The sequence below is a fragment of the Somniosus microcephalus genome, chromosome 4, assembly GCF_052327205.1.
Source record: "Somniosus microcephalus isolate GS21.2 chromosome 4, FLI_Smic_1.0, whole genome shotgun sequence".
NCBI classification, from domain to species: domain Eukaryota; kingdom Metazoa; phylum Chordata; class Chondrichthyes; order Squaliformes; family Somniosidae; genus Somniosus; species Somniosus microcephalus.
The window spans coordinates 159,086,450-159,106,715 of NC_140990.1; the positions used below are offsets into that span (position 1 = coordinate 159,086,450).

The 20,266-nt window shown below is 42.7% G+C and overlaps 1 protein-coding gene across 5 annotated transcripts in view; it reads left to right on the forward strand.

Annotated features, from left to right (window-relative positions):
• rbm44 (RNA binding motif protein 44) overlaps nucleotides 1-20,266 on the forward strand; it is a 117,493-nt gene that overhangs the window by 20,062 nt on the left and 77,165 nt on the right. For 4 of the 5 annotated variants that reach the window (XM_085985408.1, XM_085985409.1, XM_085985410.1 and 1 more), the window contains exons 3-6: nucleotides 7,702-7,781; nucleotides 12,342-12,542; nucleotides 14,965-15,145; nucleotides 16,534-16,583. In XM_085985408.1, coding sequence (XP_085841534.1) covers nucleotides 7,702-7,781; nucleotides 12,342-12,542; nucleotides 14,965-15,145; nucleotides 16,534-16,583 — 512 coding nt within the window. The remainder of the gene's footprint in view (nucleotides 1-7,701; nucleotides 7,782-12,341; nucleotides 12,543-14,964; nucleotides 15,146-16,533; nucleotides 16,584-20,266) is intronic. The other variant, XM_085985411.1, reaches the window with a different exon arrangement.

Here is a 20,266-nt window from a genome sequence, read left to right on the forward strand (position 1 = left end):
AGAGGTGGCCTATTATAGGTTTTCAAGATGAGAGGTTTCGATAGAGGAGAGAGAGAAAAACTATTCTCTCTGGCGAGTGGGTCAACCAGAGGTCACAGATTCAAAATCATTAACAAAAGATCTAGAGGGGCGATGCAAATTTTTTTTTGAGTTGTGGGGATCTGGAATGCTCCACCTGAAAAGGTGGTGGAGGCTGATTCCATAAATAATTTTAAACGGGAGTTGGACAGGTACTTGAGGATGAGGAATTTACAGGGTTACGGGCAAAAAGCGGGGATGTGGGACTAAGCATGGCTGGTCTTTCTAAAAGCCAGCACAGACACAACGGGCCGAATGGCCTCTTTCTGTGCTGTAAGCTTCTATGATTCTAAGTTGAGGGCTGCCAGTGCTTGGGAATGGAATACTTCTCATTGCAGGCACCCAGTGTTATCAAGCATTCCCAGATCAGTTACCGCATTGCTTAGATGCAGATTAAAGCTCCTGCTACTCTGCCCTAACAACAACTTGCATTTATATAACGCGCTTAACGTAGTAAAACAACTTATAACTTAGTCCCAATCTGGCAAACATAAGATGGAAAGCCTCATGTTCTTGAGGCAAGGGGAAATGCCATTATTACTTAAGACCCAAAAACAAGAGCTAGTTTCATCTACTCTGAAATTTAGAAATTGGCTGTCATAGTAGACAAACGGCAAAATACTGCAGAAGCTGGAAATCTGAAATAAAAATAGAAAAGGCTGGAAATTCTCCGGAATGGATCAAATCCTCAAGCATCTTGTCCGTTGTCTCCACGGATGCTGCCTGTCCTGCTGAACCTTTCTAGCATTTTCTGGTTTTGTGACACATAGTGAATCTGTACTGAGAATTGAGTCTCCAGGTATTAACCTCGAGGAAGTAACCATCAGATTGGCTGTAGGAAGTGTTGGGCAGATACTACCCACATGCAGGAAGGCAGGTTGATGTTTGGGGTAGAGATCTTGCCTCAGAAAACTATAGCCTGGGGGAGGGAGGGGACTTCAGTGCATTCAATTCATTCTTATCTAGCTAATCGTAGCCAGAGAATCACCTGCAACGGCCTCTCTTCCCGCATCATTCCCCCTGGTGCCCCCCAAGGATCTATCCTTGGCCCCCTCCTATTTCTCATCTACATGCTGCCCCTTGGCGACATCATCCATAAGCACAGCATCAGTTTCCACATGTATGCTGACGACACCCAGCTCTACCTCACCACCACTTCTCTCGACCCCTCCACAGTCTCTAAATTGTCAGACTGCTTGTCCAACATCCAGTTCTGGATGAGCAGAAATTTTCTGCAATTAAATATTGGGAAAACCGAAGCCATTGTTTTCGGTCCCTGCCACAAACTCTGTTCCCTAGCCACTGACTCCATCCCTCTCCTTAACATCTGTCTGAGGCTGAATCAGACTGTTTGCAACCTTGGTGTCATATTTCACCGTGAAATGAGCTTCCGACCACATATCCGCACCGTAACTAAGACCGCCTATTTCCACCTCTTAACATCATTCGTCTCCGCCCTTGCCTCAGCTCATCCGCTGCTGAAACCCTCATCCATGCCTTTGTTTTGAAATGCTGGAATTACAGCACTCCTGTGTTTGGGCCAGGAAGACTGCTTTTATCAGGAAGGATTCTAGAATCTGTAAAATTAACTGTTCTTGAGACTGGTCATTGGAGTCGCAGGCAGAATGTATCCCTCAGCCTTCTGGGTGATGGGAAGAGGCACCTCTGTAAGCAGATACCTCTGCTGCTAGTACTCTCCAGGTGTTATCCTTTGCACCAGACAGTGGTGTGTGGATTTTGCTTTGGCAAATCCTGATGGAATACTACAGATTATGCCCTGCTAGTTGTGCTATTACTGCCCTCATAACCAAAAATTCCCCCTGGGTTGGGCAGCTTACCTTAATTATTATAATGGCAAAATACTGCGGATGCTGGAAATCTGAAATAACAACAGAAAATGCTGGAAATACTCAGCAGGACAGGCAGCATCCGTGGAGAGAGAAACAAGAGTTAACGTTTCAGGTCTGGGACCCTTCATCAGAACTGGAAAAAGCTGGAGATGTAACAGATATTAAGCAGGTGCAGAGACAGGGGGGGTGGGTTCGGAGGGGAGGAAGAAATAGAAAGAACATCCTGTACTTTTGTAAGAGGCAGGAAAGATAAAATGTTGCAAATGGGAATGGCAAAAATCATACTGCATGAAAAATGGGGGCAGGGATAATTATCTGAAATTGTTGGACCAGAGCTTAGGGTAATTTGTCGATGGACCAGTTAGTCAGGAAATGACTAGTTAATGGCAGAAGTGCTCATAGAATCTGAGGTGGTGGGAAGAGGAGGGAAGGGGTCCAGAACGAGACAGGAATGTAGTTGGATTTTCCTGGAATGGAGAGTTTTCACACTCTTCTGGGTTACTTGTTATTGTGGGTTCGTGCTTGCTGATTAGCCAAATGGAATAATCCAAAAACCATCTTAACAAACGTTATTGCCGTGATGATACTGCCAGGAAAGATCTGTTCAGCATGGCAGTTTTATTTCATGTTTATTGCTGGCTAAACTGGATCTTTCACTTTTCTGAGGTGCAACCACCCATAGATTGTAAGATATTATGAAGAAAAGTAAATGCTCACAATTTAGACGTGGTTATTTTATTTGAAGCATATTCTTCTAGACTTAGTATTTATATTTTTCCTGCCCTTTGTCTGCCAGATCATGCCACACAAGCTTTGAGAGTGAGAGACCTGTTCCCAGGCGCCTCTCTGTACTGTGTGAAAGCAGTTCAATACCTTTGATTTTTGCTTCCCTCTTTGGAGCAGCAATAGCTCATTTGAGAGCACTAACTTTGTGGGATGCTACATAAATGACCAGCTATCCTAACCGTTCTTATGCCCTATTACAAAAACAAAATGCTGTGAATGCTGGAAATCTGAAATAGAAACAGAAAATACTGGAAATACTCAGCAGGTCAAGCAGCATCTGTGGAGAGAGGGAACCTTTCCGACCACTACAGTTACTTTGTCCTGTGGAACCTCCCCAGTTCTTAGAAATTAATTCATGGTAACCAGTGCCCTACCTTTCAAGCACTTGGGATATATGCTGTCTGACCAAGGGAATTTATTTCTCTTAAGTCCTCCTAACTTATATAGTACCTCTGCAATAAAAACAGAGAATGCTGGAAAACGCTCGGCAGGTCAGGCAGCATCTGTGGAGAGAGAAACAGACTTCACGTTTTAGATTGATAACCTTTCATCAGAACTGGAAGATGTTAGGGTGGAGGGCAGGTGTGATTTAATGACAAGGGATGATGGTGCAAAGCAAAAGGCGGTGGTAATGGGACAAGTAAATAAATAAAAAAAGATGGGTCCGGAGGAGATGTTAATGGTTACAGCGGAATAGCAGAGACAGGGAAGCATGGAAAATCTGACGGGAGCAAGCTCCTGTGACCCAGGAATATGGTGGAGAAAGATGGGTAGCTCTGCGATGCTGGCTTCGATATCCTCTGGGATATTGGGTTTTGCAGAAATCAGAAGGAAGTTTGTAATACCCTCTCTTCTGAATGCTGCTAGAAAATACTTGACTATTTTATGTTTAATTTCACCATCACTTCTACCTTTTTAGAATCATAACTTTATCTCGTTATCACTATTGTGATATTGGAAGAACTTTTCAGTGTTGTGTTTTAGCTCTTCATCTCTCTAATCCTCTTTCCACTTTGAATATTCCTTTGAAGCGGTTCTAGTATTTTACTATATTTCCCCTGTTTACCCCCTTTTTTTCCTTCTAGGCTTTTTAATTGTTTTACTTTTCCTATTTATCCATGCTTGCTTAGTTTACATTTACTTTTCTTGGTCATATATTTTTCTTGCATTTTCAACATTATAGTTTCAAACTTAAATTGTTTTCCCTTCCCTGTCGCCTATCATAAGAACATAAGACGTAGGAGCAGGAGTAGGTCATTTGGCCCCTTGAGCCTGCTCCGCCATTCAATAAGATCATGGTTGATCTGATCTTGGCCTCAACTCCACTTCCCTGCCTGCTTCCCATAACCTTAGATAGATTTTTGAACGATAAGGGAGTCAATCTCCACCTTATCAGTATTATTCTCAGTTCAGTTCTTCCCTCACTCCTTTGAAATTTGCCTTCTGTCCTGGATCTTCCTGGTGCTGATTGTCAGATAATGTTAAATCGAATCACATGGTGTTCACCATCACCAGGGGTTCCATTGTTATCGATAGCAAAATACTGCAGATGTTGGAAATCCGAAATAACAACAGAAAATGCTGGAAAAACTCAGCAGGTCAGGCAACATCCGTGGAGAGAAATTTGAGTTGACGTTTCGGGTTGGACCCTTCAAAACTGGAAAGAAAAGAAACTAGATCGGAGGCAGGGCTGCGATCGGACAAAAGAATAAAAGAAACAAAAGAAGTAAAAGAGATTAGAAGCTAGACGAGATGGTAATAGGCTGGGATTAGGTGTAAAGTGTGCTGGCAGGGCAAAAGATAGCTGCCAGGTGTGAGAGAGAAACAAAGGGAGGGGGAGGGGGGAAAAAGGAGTGGAACAATTACAAGAGAAAATGAAATGGGGGCCGAGCTTATGATCTGAAATTGTTGAACTCGATATTGAGTCCGGAAGGCTGCAGACTGCCTAATCGGAAGATGAGGTGCTGTTCCTCGAGTTTACGTTGAGCTTCCGTGGAACAATACAAGAGGCCAAGGACGGTGAGGTCCGAGTGGGAATGGAGCGGTGAATTAAAATGACAGGCGACCGGAAGCTCGGGGTCACCCTTACGGACTGAACGGAGGTGTTCCGCAAAGCGGTCACCCAATCTGCGTTTGGTCTCCCCAATGTAGAGGAAACCGCATCGTGAGCAGCGAATACAGTATACTAGATTGCGAGAAGTACAAGTAAATCGCTGTTTCACCTGGAAGGTGGCTGTTGTCCAAATACAGAATGAGAAAGGCCATTTGGTCTATCAAGCCTGTTCCTTCCACAGAGTGTCCAATCCATTCTTAGACCTACCCCAATCCCCTGGGCAAGGTAGTTTCTGCTGCTCCTCCCTGGCAAATCAATTGTATTTCCACAAATAAAAACCGAAAATGGTGGAAATACTCAGGTCAGGCAGCATCTGTGGAGAGAGAAACAGAGTTAACATTTCAGATTGATAACCTTTCATCAGAACGCAATATCTGTTTGGTCTTTTCTGAAGTTATTCATTCTTGAGCCATCGTCTTCCATAGCATTTTTCCATGATCTCTGTAATTGTTCACATAAGTCAGTCCCATTCTAACTAGACATTTGTCTGATTTTAAGGTGTTACTTGGTGCAGCATTAACTGCTTTATCTAGGCACTCTTGGGGGAGAGAAATCCTCTTAAATTAGTAAGCATTTAACAAGATACAAGTTAATATTCCTGTCCTCTACTCTGTGCTCAGCCCAAATGAAATTGACTGCTCGCATTTATATGCCTCTCGAGACCATGCTCCCTGATTACAGATTGTCTGGTTGGGGGGAATTTTTAGGGGGGTCAGCGGGCACGTTCGGTGGCGGAAAATTTTATTTGACCGGTTCGCGAACCCGCCACCACGCGACTTTCCAAGATGTTGGATCTGTCCAGGCTGAACAGACCCGACACAGCGGCGGGGGAGGCAAGTCAGGTCATTATGACCTTGTTAACAGCCCATTAAAAAGTATTTGGAGCTCACCTTACCATTTCACAAGGTCACCCTTAGGGTCCACGCTGCTCAGGGATCACGTCAGGTAAGGAGGTCAGGAGTTGTATGACCATGGGATCATCTCATTACTTGACAGCTGCAAATGTGCTATAAAAGCTCCCATCTCACAGCTGTTCACTTTCCAAGCTCAGAAGCTATTGCTAACTGCATTTGGAAGACAGATTGAGCTTTAGGCAGGTTGCAAGTGTTTGGAGCAAGCTCTATCCAGTGTCACCTCATTGGAACAACCTCTCACCATTGACAGATCGCTTCTGTCATCTCAAGTTCACCTACCATCTATTACATCAGCATCGGTGCCCTTGAAATGATCTCACCTTGGTCCTCAGAATCCCACCACGATCAGTCCCAACACCAACAACATCACCAACCATCTCCGCAATCAACTGAAGCTACACAAGACAGAAGGCATCAGCACCCAGCCACATTGCTGCCCGGGACCCAGGGATGGCCTCACCATAGCCAGATTTACTTCACTTGACGCTGTACTCCCAGGTTGGCACCAACACCATAAAGCATTCCTACAATACTCAAGCCATTCCTTTCACATTCATCACCATTGTGGGGGGTACCGTTATGTCTCAATTCACTGCAACTCAATAAGCCACTTCCAAGGTGCACACAAATCTGTCCAAGAACACAGTGTTGAAAATAAAGATTTCAATGTTTAACCGCACATTAACAGAAACTTTACATGAACACTGGCTAAAACACCCAAGTGCCTACCCTTGTGTGTTGTTAGTTGGTATGATTGGACTAGGATGAGGGTAGCTAGTGAGATGGGGAAGTGATAATGTAGATAAGAGAGGGATGGGTGGCGGTGCAAGGTAAGTTGGTGTGAGTAAGGATGTGCAGGAGTAGGGTAGGGAAGGCAGAGTGATGGGAATGTGATGAGTGGCACAGCAGGATGAGGTTGAGTGTGGCTTTGCAGTAACGTTTCGTGATCATCTGAGATCATTGAAAGGTTTGCGCCGTTGCAGCCTGGTCCTCCTGACCTCATCCCTGCTTGTGTGCAATGTGCAACCAGGCTGCATTGGTCTCCTGGGGAGGTCACATTCCCTCTCTTTCCCCCCCCCCCCCCCCCCCCCCCATTGGAAGGTAAGAGAACCTCCCTGCGTGCTGTGACTCCCTCCATAAGCATATGGAGGGAGTCATGGGAGAGCCTGGGTGCAGCCGTGCACCTCTGTGCAGTGCTTGTCAGTGTTTGCAGCACCTCAATGCTGTAGAACACTGACAGCAGAACTGTCAAAATCAATTTGCGCATGGTCCCTTTAAGGAAACTGGCTGATGACATGTCATCAGACCCGCTTCCTTCAGTTGGCTGGCAAACGTGCTGGGTGGGCTTAACATTCTACAGAGTGGATTGGAGCCAGCAGCGGGGTCGGGACCCGGCATCGCCTGTCACGGACTTGCTGAGGTAGGGGAAATCGCGGCCATTATATCTGGGGGGAAAAAAGTGCTCAGTTTATCTGCAGCGCTCGATGAGATCTCTCAAGCATCCTCTTCTCCGGTGTAATCATTCCCTGCTTCCTTAGTGTCTCCTCATAGCTCAGGTGCTTAATCTCCGTTATCAGTTTGTCACCTGCCTCTATCCCCCTCTAAAGACAGGATGTTCCCAGTCTAGTCCAGGCCAGTACTGTACAGTGGGGCTATACAAGCTTGCCATTACCCCAGGACTATGTTCCATGCCAAGATGTTTGCCATTCTTACTGCTATCACACACTGCAATGGTTTTAATGAGCTATCCACCAGTACCCCAGATCCCTTCCCTGTGTTGTGTACTGTGCTATGCCATCAGTCAATGTAATATTCCCACTGCTTATTCCCCCTTCCTCAATCTCGCCAGCTTGCATTTATCTACGTTAAGCAATACCTGACACTTGTCGTCGAAGTAACCCGATATTTAAAGAATGTGCACCATAACTGAAGGTAATTAACTATGCCTTTTTTTTTGCAGGAATTGGGCACTAACCGATGCAAAACCAAATTGAGGAAAGTTCTTAGCGAACTTGAAGAGCTGAAGAAAAAGTGTAAAAGGTATTCAATCTAATTAGAAGGCTATAAATGAAGCCAGATTTTAAATGCACTTCAGTCGATAGCATGCTTTGGAGTGCAAAGGAACAACCCAAATTGGGCAAATTCAGACATATTGAACAATGGAAATACTAGTGTTAACACTGTTAATCAGTCTAGTAGACCATCTCCTATCTTATTTCCCTCTTCAGCTAACTTACAAGCAATATGTTAAGACTAGAAGGGTCATTGAATCCCCAAGCTCATGCTGAGATGCCTTGAATCCAGGAAAGATACAGGTTGTATATACATTAAATCTCATGGGAAGAATATTTCATCCCGTGGCCCTTCCAGAGGACTGGATGGTGCAAAGTCTATTTAGGGTATTGCCCATTCACCTCTGGGGACCTGCATTCAAATCCAACAAAGACAAATGGGGTGAAATATTTCTTCAATGCTTCAATATTTCTAAGAGTTGTAAGTGAAATGAGTTTGATAATCTGTGTCCCCCGCATGATTTGGCATTAAATCATCAGTTTTGCTATGATGGTGTGTGGGAAATAGAAATGTCACACTGATACTTTTTGGCAGTGGATAATAGGGTTGAGGCACTTTATTGGGCGTGTAGAAAAGAGCTTTAACATTCATCTGACCCAGGAGTGCTTGATGGTAATGCTGTATACAAAGAAAATTGCAGACTCTTATCTCGAGTGGAAAAAACACATTTTAAGTAAAAGGGATAAAATTTTAAATGGACAATGCCCTAATCCTTTGCATATAATTCTCCCTCCACCTTTTTAAAAAGAACAGGGAGAAAAAAGTCATAGATCAGAAAAGGCCCATTCACTAATCAAACTCATCCCTACAGTACGATAGCAAAATACTGCAGATGTTGGAAATCCGAAATAACAACAGAAAATGCTGGAAAAACTCAGCAAGTCAGGCAACATCCGTGGAGAGAAATTTGAGTTGACGTTTCGGGTTTGACCCTTCTTCAAAACTGGAGAGAAAAGGAACTAGATCGAAGGCAGGGCCGCGATCGGACAAAAGAATTAAAGAACCAAAAGAAGTAAAAGAGATTAGAAGCTAGACGAGATGGTAATAGGCTGTGATTAGGTGTAAAGTGTACTGGCAGGGCAAAAGATAGCTGCCAGGTGTGAGAGAGAAACAAAAGAAAAGGGGGGGGGGGGAAAGGAAAGGAGTGGAAAAATATAAGTGAAAATGAAATAGGGGCCGAGGTTATGATCTGAAATTGTTGAACTCGATATTGAGACCGGAAGGCTGCAGACTGCTGGTCTCAATATCGAGTTCAACAATTTCAGATCATAACCTCGGCCCCTATTTCATTTTCACTTATATTTTTCCACTCCTTTCCTTTCCCCCCCCCCCCCCTTTCCTTTTGTTTCTCTCTCATACCTGGCAGCTATCTTTTGCCCTGCCAGTACACTTTACACCTAATCACAGCCTATTACCATCTCGTCTAGCTTCTAATCTCTTTTACTTCTTTTGGTTCTTTAATTCTTTTGTCCGATCGCAGCCCTGCCTTCGATCTAGTTCCTTTTCTCTCCAGTTTTGAAGAAGGGTCAAACCCGAAACGTCAACTCAAATTTCTCTCCACGGATGTTGCCTGACTTGCTGAGTTTTTCCAGCATTTTCTGTTGTTATTTCATCCCTACAGTACTTCAGCTCTCCCAGTCCAGCATTCAGTGGGATCTTGAGCTTCCCCAATGTCTTTGATGATGGTAGATCATTCCAACCATTTAACACCCTTTGAGTTAAATATTTTTTTTTAAGATCTATTCTAAAATTTTTTTTACAAATATCCTCTTGTTCCAACCTTATAGTAATATTCTAATTTCACCTAATCTACCCCTTTAATGCTTTATTTGACTCCCCCCCCCCCCTCCCCCATAGAGCTTAAGTTTCTCCAATCTTTTGCATCAGTTTTGTTCCTCTGAGTCCTTTCCAACATATGTACGTCACTTTTGATGTGCAGTTGTACACAATATTCCAATATGATCTGACCAATGCATCTTATAGCTTCAGCATAAATTCTAGATTTTTACTCCACTGTTCTGGCAATGTATTGCAACAAACGGTCCAGAATTTGCTGGAAGGGTGCCGTTTGCCTCATTAATTAGATTGTTGAGTAACCCGATCTTCCAGTTGTGAATTAGCAGCAAAATTTGCTGGAGAATTCATTAGGATGTACCACAGCGCGGATAGTGGTGATTTGAAAGTTGCACCATTGAGAAATGTTTGCTCACAACTCCAATTTTGATCGTGTATGGTATCACGGTAGCCATCCACAGTTTATTTCTGGTTTATAAAAGCATGGTTTGACCTGTGAGTCCCGTTTACCGCAAATCAGTTAGGTTATTTATTTTGTTTTCTAAAGTTGTGGAAATAAACACCTTGGGGCTGCAGGGACTTGAGTTAATTGAAGGCTTCTGAATTTAAATTGTTTTCAGATGATGGTGGATAAATTCATTTCAAAACATGTGTCCTGTGTTTTGCTGGGGCAATATATTAAAAATTCAATGCAAGTTCTATAGGAAGTAGTTATTCATTAATTAATTCTCCGATATTGCTGCCTTTAAATTCAGAACAGCTGCACCTGCATGGCCTCTAATAGTTGTCTTGACACTTGTTACTGATTGACACTGTTAAGGAACCAAAGATCCGTGAATAGATACAAACATTAAATGGCTATCAAAAGTTGAATTCCTTTCAACAGGAAACATTCCATCCAGCTAGGATTTCCAATGGCAATTATTTTTGCATCAACTAAATGGGCAAAGCTCCGTAAAAAGTCATCTATGTTTAATGGAAAGTGCTGCCAGGTCACCAGTGCTGTTCTGGTTCAGTCTTAAGTGGCAGCGGCGATCAAAGCAGTATTAATCCAGAAAATTGGACACTGCCATTGAATTTATGGGGGGGGAGCTATAAAAATGGAATTCTCACTGTTTTGGTGGGGTTCATGGCAGATCGGCACGGAGGGTCCCAGGGCATTTTGGCATGTAGTAAGTAATGGCCTGAATCTCACTCGCCATAATTTCCTGGAAAATTAACTGCAGCATCTCTTTCAAAGTCTCCCTGTGCTAATTCTTCCCCTCACTATATTCCTATGTTGCTTGTTCGTTCTTCCAGTATGCACTATGCATTTGTCGATATTAAACTTAATTTATCATTTATCTACACGTTAATTATTCTGCGGCGAGTGACTCGCCTCCTGACTCCCCAAAGCCTTGCCATCAGCTATAAGGCACAAGTCAGGAGTGTGATGGAATACTCTCTACTTGCCTGGATGGGTGCAGCTCCAACAATCAAGAAGCGCAACACCATCCAGGGCAAAGCAGCCACTTGCTGAGGCTTCGTCGACATCACCTCCTAAACCCACGACCTCTACCACCTAGAAGGACAAGGGCAGCAGGCGCATGGGAACACCACCACCTGCAAGTTCCCCTCCAAGTCACACACCACCCTGACTTGGAAATATCGTCATTCCTTCATCGTCGCTGGGTCAAAATCCTGGAATTCCCTACCTAACATTACTATGGGAGTACCTTAACCATACGGACTGCAGCAGTTCAAGAAGATAGTTCACCACCAGCTTCTCGAGGGCAATTAGGGATGGGCAATAAATGCTGGCCTTGCCAGCGACGTCCACATTGGACTAACCAAATGCCAATTCACTCTTTCAATTCAGTAATCATCCCTGTTTCGATAATGAAATAAGTTACATTATTGACCGCATGTTAATTCACACGGCTCTATTAAATGGTATTCAGCATGGACATTGATGTATAATGCAATCAAATTATGCATTTACGCACTGGCTGAGTTAACTGGTTAATTTGAATAAACTGCTTCCAACTACAGTTAACTACAAATCTGCTTTTCATCTCGTTTAAATTGTATGTATGCAGTTAGTTTGCAGCCCCTTCAACTAAGAACATATAGGGATTCTGTTAGGTTAGTTCTTCATTTGTGCTGATGGTTTGAGCAATTGAAGATAAACAGTGATTAGAAGTAACTGAGTGCAGGAAGGGCCAGATTTCTTAGGTCTGTATGGTAGTTCGTGTAAATTGGTTAGCATTCTTGTAATTGCTTCTGTCCAATTAATTTTACTGAAGATGTGCAGTGTATATTTTAACTCGATTGCTGATTATTATGTCTCCAAAGCGAAGCAAACTACCTTTTTGATCCAGGTTGTGAGCTTAGATTCATCTTCAGGAGCCCCCTAATGGGGGTGAGTGAGATTTTCCCACAGGAAGAGGAGGAAATAGTGTGTCGATCAGCATTCTGATGCCCATGAGCTGCCAACATTCTCTTGGTATGCATTTTACATGAAAGGTTTCGGAGGAGGGTGGGAAGAAGAAAAGACTGCTTTAGAAGTGAGGGAAGAATCCTTTTGGCTGTGTTGGTAGCACTCTGATCTGAGACAAGAAATTATGGGTTTAAACACTACATAATAACAGTAATTACACTTTAAAAGCATATCAATTGGCTATGAAGACCTTGGTGGCATCCTGAAGACATGAAATGTGCTTCTAAATGCCATCTTTTACAATGTATTTACAGTACAGAGCTGCAACAGCAGAGTTCTCTTTACCTGTCTGCCACGGAGGATGGAAATCATTCATCAGACTGCTGCAGTAGTATGAAGCAGAGAGCTATAAAGGCAGAGTTACAACTTTTGAAAATGCAATATTGGATGTGTCAACAACATTGCTGGAGAGTTTACAGCATGGCTATTGAGGAGAGTGCCTTTAGAGACCTAAGGTAAATACATTATGCTGACAATGTGGAATTATGTACTTTTCATTGTAAGTATGTATCTATCGAGTCTCACTCAGTTTGGTTGAGCAATGCATTCCATCTAATGCAGCTCACTTCTAAAAGTAAATGAAGCGCCATAGGTTTGCAACTTTTTGATCATAAATCTTATTTTTTTGATATTGATAGCTCTGAATTTATATTCTAAAATTTGTAACATGGGGAACAGACAGAAGAGAAGTCATTTTGTTTGAACTATTGTTTCACAACCTCCACCCATAAAAGGAGGGAAGAAGGAGGCTTCAGACTGTTCTGAGTGCAGCAATGGATGGGTTCTGCACTTGTCATGTAGGTTCACAGGGCTGTACATTTAACTCCTGAATAACATCATCTATACTTTAAAAATCTTAAGTCTGTGTGCACTTCTTGTTGTCATTTTTATCGCACTTTTATGTCAATTTTCCATGATAAACCGCTCTCATTTATGTAAACCGGGTGTTTCAACAATGTCGAGGGAGATCTACAAGTAAAAGATTAAAATGATGGTACGCTCAGAATTAATCTATTTAAAAAGTTGGTTTACAGTAAAATAAACTTAATTTCGTCAACTTCCACCTCCTGAAGGGACTGTCTCTTATTGGGGCATGATTGCATGGGCACCAGCAACTCTCCAGTACTCTGCCTAACTGGCCTTTTTTGTGTGTGTGTGTGTGTATTGGCAAGCTCTTTCATTGTGGAACACAACATTGGAAATCTCAATCCACACACCCACTTTCCAGCAGGAGTCACGGGATAGTGATCAGAAGCAGAAACCCACAAAGAAGTCCACTAGTTTGATCTTTAACATCTTGCTTTGTTTCTGTTGGCCCTTGTTCCTTTTTCAGCTTCTATCCAGTTCTATTCAATTATACTGACCATCATTGTGTGTCTTTGGGCTATATTGGCCCAGAAATTCGGGTCTCCACGGGTGAGTACGCACTGGGTACTTGCCCGTAAGCCCAATGGAAGTGCCGGTTTCCTGCATGCACTGCGCATGCGCGGGAAACCGGCACTTCCGTTCCCCTGAAAAAAGGGGTTGAGAGGTCGAACGCGTGCGCAGGAGAGGCTGCGCGTGCGCATCGAACTTACGTTATTTTTGCAGGTTTTCCCGGGAGGGTAAGTCTTCAGAAGTTAGACATGTAAAAAGCAGTCGCAAGGCCTGCTTTTTACAAGGTAAGTGGTGAATTAATTAAATTTAAAACATTTTTTCCACAGCTTTATTATTTTTAAATAGTTTAAAGAAAGTAAGTTTATTTTTAGCCCTGTTAGAAAATAAAATTATTTTTTTCAAAAATGCATATTATTGTTTAAAATAGTTATTTCATGTAATTTATAGTTTATTTAAAAAATGTGATTTTTAAAAAAAAATTTATTTGAAGATTTAGTGATGTTTTGGGGCTTGTGGTATTTATAGGTTTGACAGCCCTTCCTGTCAAACTTATGAATGAAGCATTCCCTGCTACCATTGGCTCTCCATGGCCCACGTGATCCCAGGGGACGCATCGAACTAACTGCGCGCCGGCAGTTGGAGGAGGCCCAGGGTCGGAATTCCACGGGGGCCCACAGCTCAACGTCCGGCGCACAAGGTAAGTGCAGGTCGGGGGCTTGCACCCACGGGAAGCCCCCGACCCGAATTTCTGGGCCATTATCTAAAGCGATATATTGAATTGTGGGATTGTGGAAAAGAAAAATGGAGCAACTCAATTGCCTAGTATCTTTTGCTTTCCTCTTAAGCATGTAGGAAAGAAACTATGTACGTACAGCAGAAACTCCCCTCCAGTTCTGTAAAACCACTGCATAGGTAAAGCTCCGATTCCACATTTTCAACATGTAGGCCATCAGCTTGTCTGAAACACCCTGCTATTTCATCTCTTGCAGTATCCCCTCGAGCATGTCATCGCAATCCACCATTCACAAAATATAAGAACTCGCCAAAAACAAATTAAAACACAATGTTGAGATAATCACAATTGCATAAGCTTGATTTTTTTTTTGTATATTGTTTCTTCACTGCCTTGGGAGGGAGCAGTGATTGTCCAGACATTGGCTGACTGGCTCAACAGACTTCAACTAATCAGGTGGGGCATTTTGACCCTGCTGTTAAACTAGTGGGTTAGTGCAGTGCTATTCATTAAGGGGCATTGGTTCTCAGCAGGACATCCCACCACTTGCTCAAGTGGTCTCTGTTCTAAATAGCTGACATATCCTCTCTGATGAAGAATTTTGTCCAAACTGTTCTATCTCCTCATTCAGATGCTGACTAAACTGCGGTGCATTTCCAGCTTTTTCTGTTATATTTCAGTTTCTCAGCATTTGATTTTTTTTCCATTCTATTTGTGACAAACCCTCTTTTGACTTAGATTTAATTTTTCTTTCTTAAATTGAAAAGGTTACCGTTTTTGGAAGTTGGCACTGAGTATGGTGCAGCTGTATCATCTGCTTTACAAGAGCTTAAAACGAACTACCAGAGTACGAGGCAGAAAGTGCTGGAAGGAATATCTTTGGACAGTCTACCTTTGTTGTCCGTTGAGTTAAAAGAACTTTCATGTGCTGCATTTGTTCCTGCTGCGGTATGAATCAACTTGAGCAATTGTATATATACTTGATACCAGCCAGGACCATGCGTAAAAGTATATATAACTCCCTTTTTTTTTAAATTTAGCCAGATGTCTAATGTGACTGTAAACCCATAACCACGTTTAAAAACCTCCAGACCAATCCACACAGCTAGAATTTGAGTGCTTGATATGGAGTGCACACCCCTTCCTGTAGGGATGCACCCTACTTAAGTCCAGGGAGCTTAAACGCATGCTGGAAGGCCCTAAGCTTGGTGATCCTCAAATGTGCGCAGAGTTATTGTCTGAATTTAACCAACTTAAAACCATGCTGCATACTAGCATGGAGCATTGGTAAGCATCTTGCTGCTGACCAAGCTAGGACCACCCTAGTTGTTGGGCATTGTTGTACAGGGTTATCTGGGACTGAGTGGATAGACTCTCAACCCCCAGTGACAGATCTACATCTCCAAGTTCTGTTGGTAATCAATCAGCAGTGCCCATGAGTACTGCAGACCTGCCAGGTTGAGGTATCAGGTTACTGCGTGTACTGCAAAAGGCTGTCATACATCTGCAACTGGAAGTTCAGAACTGTCATCTTGGTCCTTGACCTCAACCTAAAGACACTGCTTAACCTCCTGCACCCCAAAATAAATAGTCAATAGACCAGTGTATTTGAGCCCTCACTCAGACAGCAGGAACCAGGAGCACCTCACAGGTAGCTCAGTGAGCAACACATTCACCATAAAATATGAATGCTCGCTTGGTGGCCCAGCTAGTTAAGGTAGTAAATCACTGATCCCCCACAGGCCAAAAAGATCCCAGGATCAGTCCCTAGGCTATGCTGACGTAACAATAGAGTTTCTACAGTAATAAAAACAGAAAATGCTGGAAATACTCAGCAGGCCAGGCAGCATCTGTGGAGAGAGAAACAGAGTTAACGTTTCAGATCGATGACCTGTTGTGTTCTGACAAAAGTCATCAACCTGAAACGTTAACTGTTTCTCTTTCCGCAGATGCTGCCTGACCTGCAGAGCAATGTGCCCGTTAAATTTCTTTGAGTGCGCAGCCCATTCAAAATACCGCGCAAGCGCAGTTTTTCCCAATGATAAGCTAGCTGTGCAGGAGATCCAGAGAGCTGCACAGCCGTGCAGCTTAAAGGGAACGTTGCTGCAGAGTATTAACAGCATTTTCTGTTTTTATTTCCAGCAGCTGCAGTATTTTGTTTTGTATTAGTTTCTGCAGTCCTGAGCGAGGAAGGGGAATATCAGCCATTTAACTGAGCTGAGGAATGCGGACTAAGTTACAGTGGAGACATCACAAAAATTTAAATTGTGGATAAAGTTAGCTCTTTGTGTTGTTTTGGATAGCTGCTAAAACATTTTTCATTTTTCCTATTTCAGTTGGGAGAGCAACCACTGACGTCTCAATATCAAAACAATTCAAATTATAGGTAAACCTACACAAAAATGTATTTAACTTGCATTTTGCCTAGTTCTTCAAGGTCTAGACCACCTTTAGTTGATTTTTAATTTTATATTTTCTTCCATTTTCTCTGGAAGACAATGACTCTATGGGGGGACAACCCCAGGAGCACTTGCTGCCCTCTGGTACCTTGCCCAAGTAGCCATACTTCATGTGCTGTCCTAGACATAGAGTGTTAGAAGATAGCAAAGCTAAGCCTGATAAGGTCCTAACCCAGCTACCACCCATATGCATTTTCCAGTAGGAGTTAATAGACAGCGATTAGGCGTAGGGTTGCTGGCTGATTTTTTTTCTTCCTCAGGCCTTGGGATGCTGAACACATTTGTCCATACTACCACCTTAATTGAGGTCAGCCAACTCTGTACAGATCTAGAACTAAACCTGAAACCTTCTGGTCTGTATGGGTAGTGACTATATCGGTTTAGGCCATTTGGGTAGATTAATTGTGTTTTCCATATAAGAGAAAGATAGTGGTAAGAGGAAATGTGGGCCCATTAAAAACAGATGCAAGTGAGATTATAATGGATAATTAGGATAATGGCAGACTTGTCAAATTGCTCCTTTGTATCCAGAAGAGGACAAGGACAAAATACCAAGGATACCTAAAAATAAGTTAAGGGAATGGATTTAATACAAGTAAAAACAAAAAAAAGGCAATGGAGAAAATAATGGGACTTTAGATAGACAAATCTCCAAAACCTGATGGTTTCCACCTTAGAGTATTAATAGAAGCAGGTGGTGAAATTGCAGATGTGTTTGTCATAATTTTCCAAAGCGCTCTAGATTCGGGAATTGTGCCTGTGGATTGGAAAATTGTAAATGTCACTCCATTATTTAAGACAGGAGGGAGAAACCAGGGAACTATAGACATGTCAGTTTAACATCAGTTGTAGGGAAATTACTGGAATCTTATCGGGGAATGAGTGAGTGAGCACTTGAACAAGTATCAGCTGATCAAAGAGTCAGCATAGATTTGTGAAGGGTAGGTCATGTCTGAAGAATCTAGGTGAATTTTTTTGAAGATGCCACTAACATGGTGGACAGGTGCGTCTCTATGATTGTTGTCTATATGGACTTTCAGAAGGTATTCGATAAGGTTCTGCATAAGAGATTATCAACAAAAATGAAAGTGCATGAAATTGGAACCTTAGAACGTCGGTTGGTAATTCGTTGGGAGGTAGGAGACAGAGTAGGAATAAAGGGAATGTGCTCTGGTGGAATCTGGCAATTTTTTCCCCCAGTGATTTGTATTGGGCCTTAAAGTGCTTTTTGCCATATATATCATGAAGGAATAGAGTTGTATGTCCAATTTTGCAGATGACACTAAATTAGGAGGAACAGTGAGTTGTGTGGATGAGAGGAAATTACAAAGGGACATAGACAGATTAAGTGAGTGGGCAAAACTGTGGCAGATGGATTTCAATGTGGGGAAGTGTGAGGACATCCACTTTGGATCCAAGAAAGACAAATCAGAATATTTTCTTAATGGCACGAGATTAAAAACTGTAAGGAGCAAAGTGATTTGGCGTCCAGGTACACACATCACTAAAAGCTAGTGCACAGGTACAAAAAGTACAGGAAACTTTTTTTTTTATCCGGCATGGACGGGACCGACGTGGTGCCAGTTCATCAAAAATTCCGGATAACCGAACGCTATAGTAAAAGATACGGAGCTGAGAGCTCCGTATAAAGCAACAAACCCTGTTGCTTAGCAACAGCTTCAGAACAATGGCCACAAGTTGCAAGCGTCTCTGTAGCTTAGCAACAGCTGCAGCCACACCCTTGCACAGCAACACATGGAGGAAGGCAAGTAATAAAAGTTACCTGAACCACCTACTGAATTTTGCCGGTTAACCGAGATTTCCGGTTATTTAGGTGCCGGTAAATCGAAAGTTTCCTGTAATCAAAAAGACTAATGGAATGTTGGCCTTTATCTCGAGGGTTGGAATACAAAAGGGAGTTGTACAGAGCCTTGGTCAGGCCCCATCTGAATTACTACCAAAAAAAGACTGGATGCTAGGTCAATTGAAATGTTCAAGACTGAGATTGACAATTTTATCAGTTAAGGGTATCAAGAGATATGGATCAAAGACGGGTAAATAGAGTTGAGGTACAGATCAGCCAGGATCTAATTTAATGGGAGAACAAGCTCAAGGAGCTGAATGGTCGTCTACTGTTCCTATGTTCCATATTAAATAAACTCAGATAAAACCTTCACAGTACCTACTCTAGAAATTAACTCGCAACAAACCTTCACACTATCTCCTTTAGAAATGAACTCAAACCAGACCGTCACCGTAGCTCCTCTAAAAGTTAACTCAAATCAAACCTTTACGGTACTTGCTTTAGAAATTCTTCAGTCCTCTTGGGGTCAACAAAACTTTATGGTAAACTTGTGCCTAAATGACACTCGCTTTTACAAAGGTATCTCCCTAGGTGTTTTTCCCCCTGCTGGTGCAAATCTCTTTGTTTCCGCTGTTCAGTTTTTTTTTTCTTGCCCAGTTTGGAAATCAGTTCTCTATGCGCTTGACAAATTTAATTAAAGATGCCACAAGAATTAACAGCCACAGCAGCAGTATTTCAGTGATGGCACAGTGGGTTTAGACCCTGCCTGGTGCAGCACTAAGCTGTGCAGAGCAAAAGGTCCCAGGTTCACTGCTAAATTAGCTAATTTCAGACAGTGAATGTAGGGATGGCCTTGGTGCCCCTGTGTAGGAAGGGAATAATAGGTCAGAATTCCTGTTCCTGATTGCTATCCAGTGACCACTGCTGTAAAATACCCTGGGTGGATGCTGGGTGAGGACTGTGATACACACCAAGACTTTTTACCTGGATCATATTACCGTTTATTTTTATCTACTACTTTTGCTAAAATTTGCAAAGAGGAAAAGTTGGCTCAGGGAGGATTCCAGAATAAATTGGTGGATTCTACTGAGTGTTGGGCAGATTAAGGCACACACTTGATACTGGGGACATGAGGTCCACTTATGGAAGTGGCCAGTGATGCTGAACCTGAGAAAAATCTAACATTAAAAACCCAGGCCCTTATTTTCCAATGTTCTCTCATTTTCTCTTTCAAAAAAAAGTTTTTGACTTTTAAAGTTGAACAACAGGGTTAGAAAAATTACCCCTTACTCTGTTTTGTTATATGCAATTTTTTTTATTATTGCAAATTGAACATAAGTATGAGTGGGCCATTTGGCCCCTCGAGCCTGCTCCGCCATTTAGTAAGATCATGGCTGATCTTCTACCTGAACTCCACCTTCCTGCCTGATTCCCCATATCCCTTGATTCCCTTAATATCCAAAAATCTATCGATCCCAGTCTTGAATATACTCAGCGACTGAGCCTCCACAGCCCTCTGGGGTAGAGAATTCCAAAGATTCACCACCCCCTGAGTGAAGAAATTTCTCCTCATCTCAGTCCTAAATGACCGACCCTTTATTCTGAGACTGTGACCCCTGGCTCTAGACTCCCCAGCCAGGTGAAACATCCTCCCAGCATCTACCCTGCCAAGCTCTGTAATAATTTTGTATGTCTCAATGAGATCACCTCTCATTCTTCTAAACTCTAGAGAATATAGGCCTAGTCTACTCAATCTCTCCTCGGAGGACAATCCCCCCATCCCAGGAACCAGTCTGGTGAACCTTC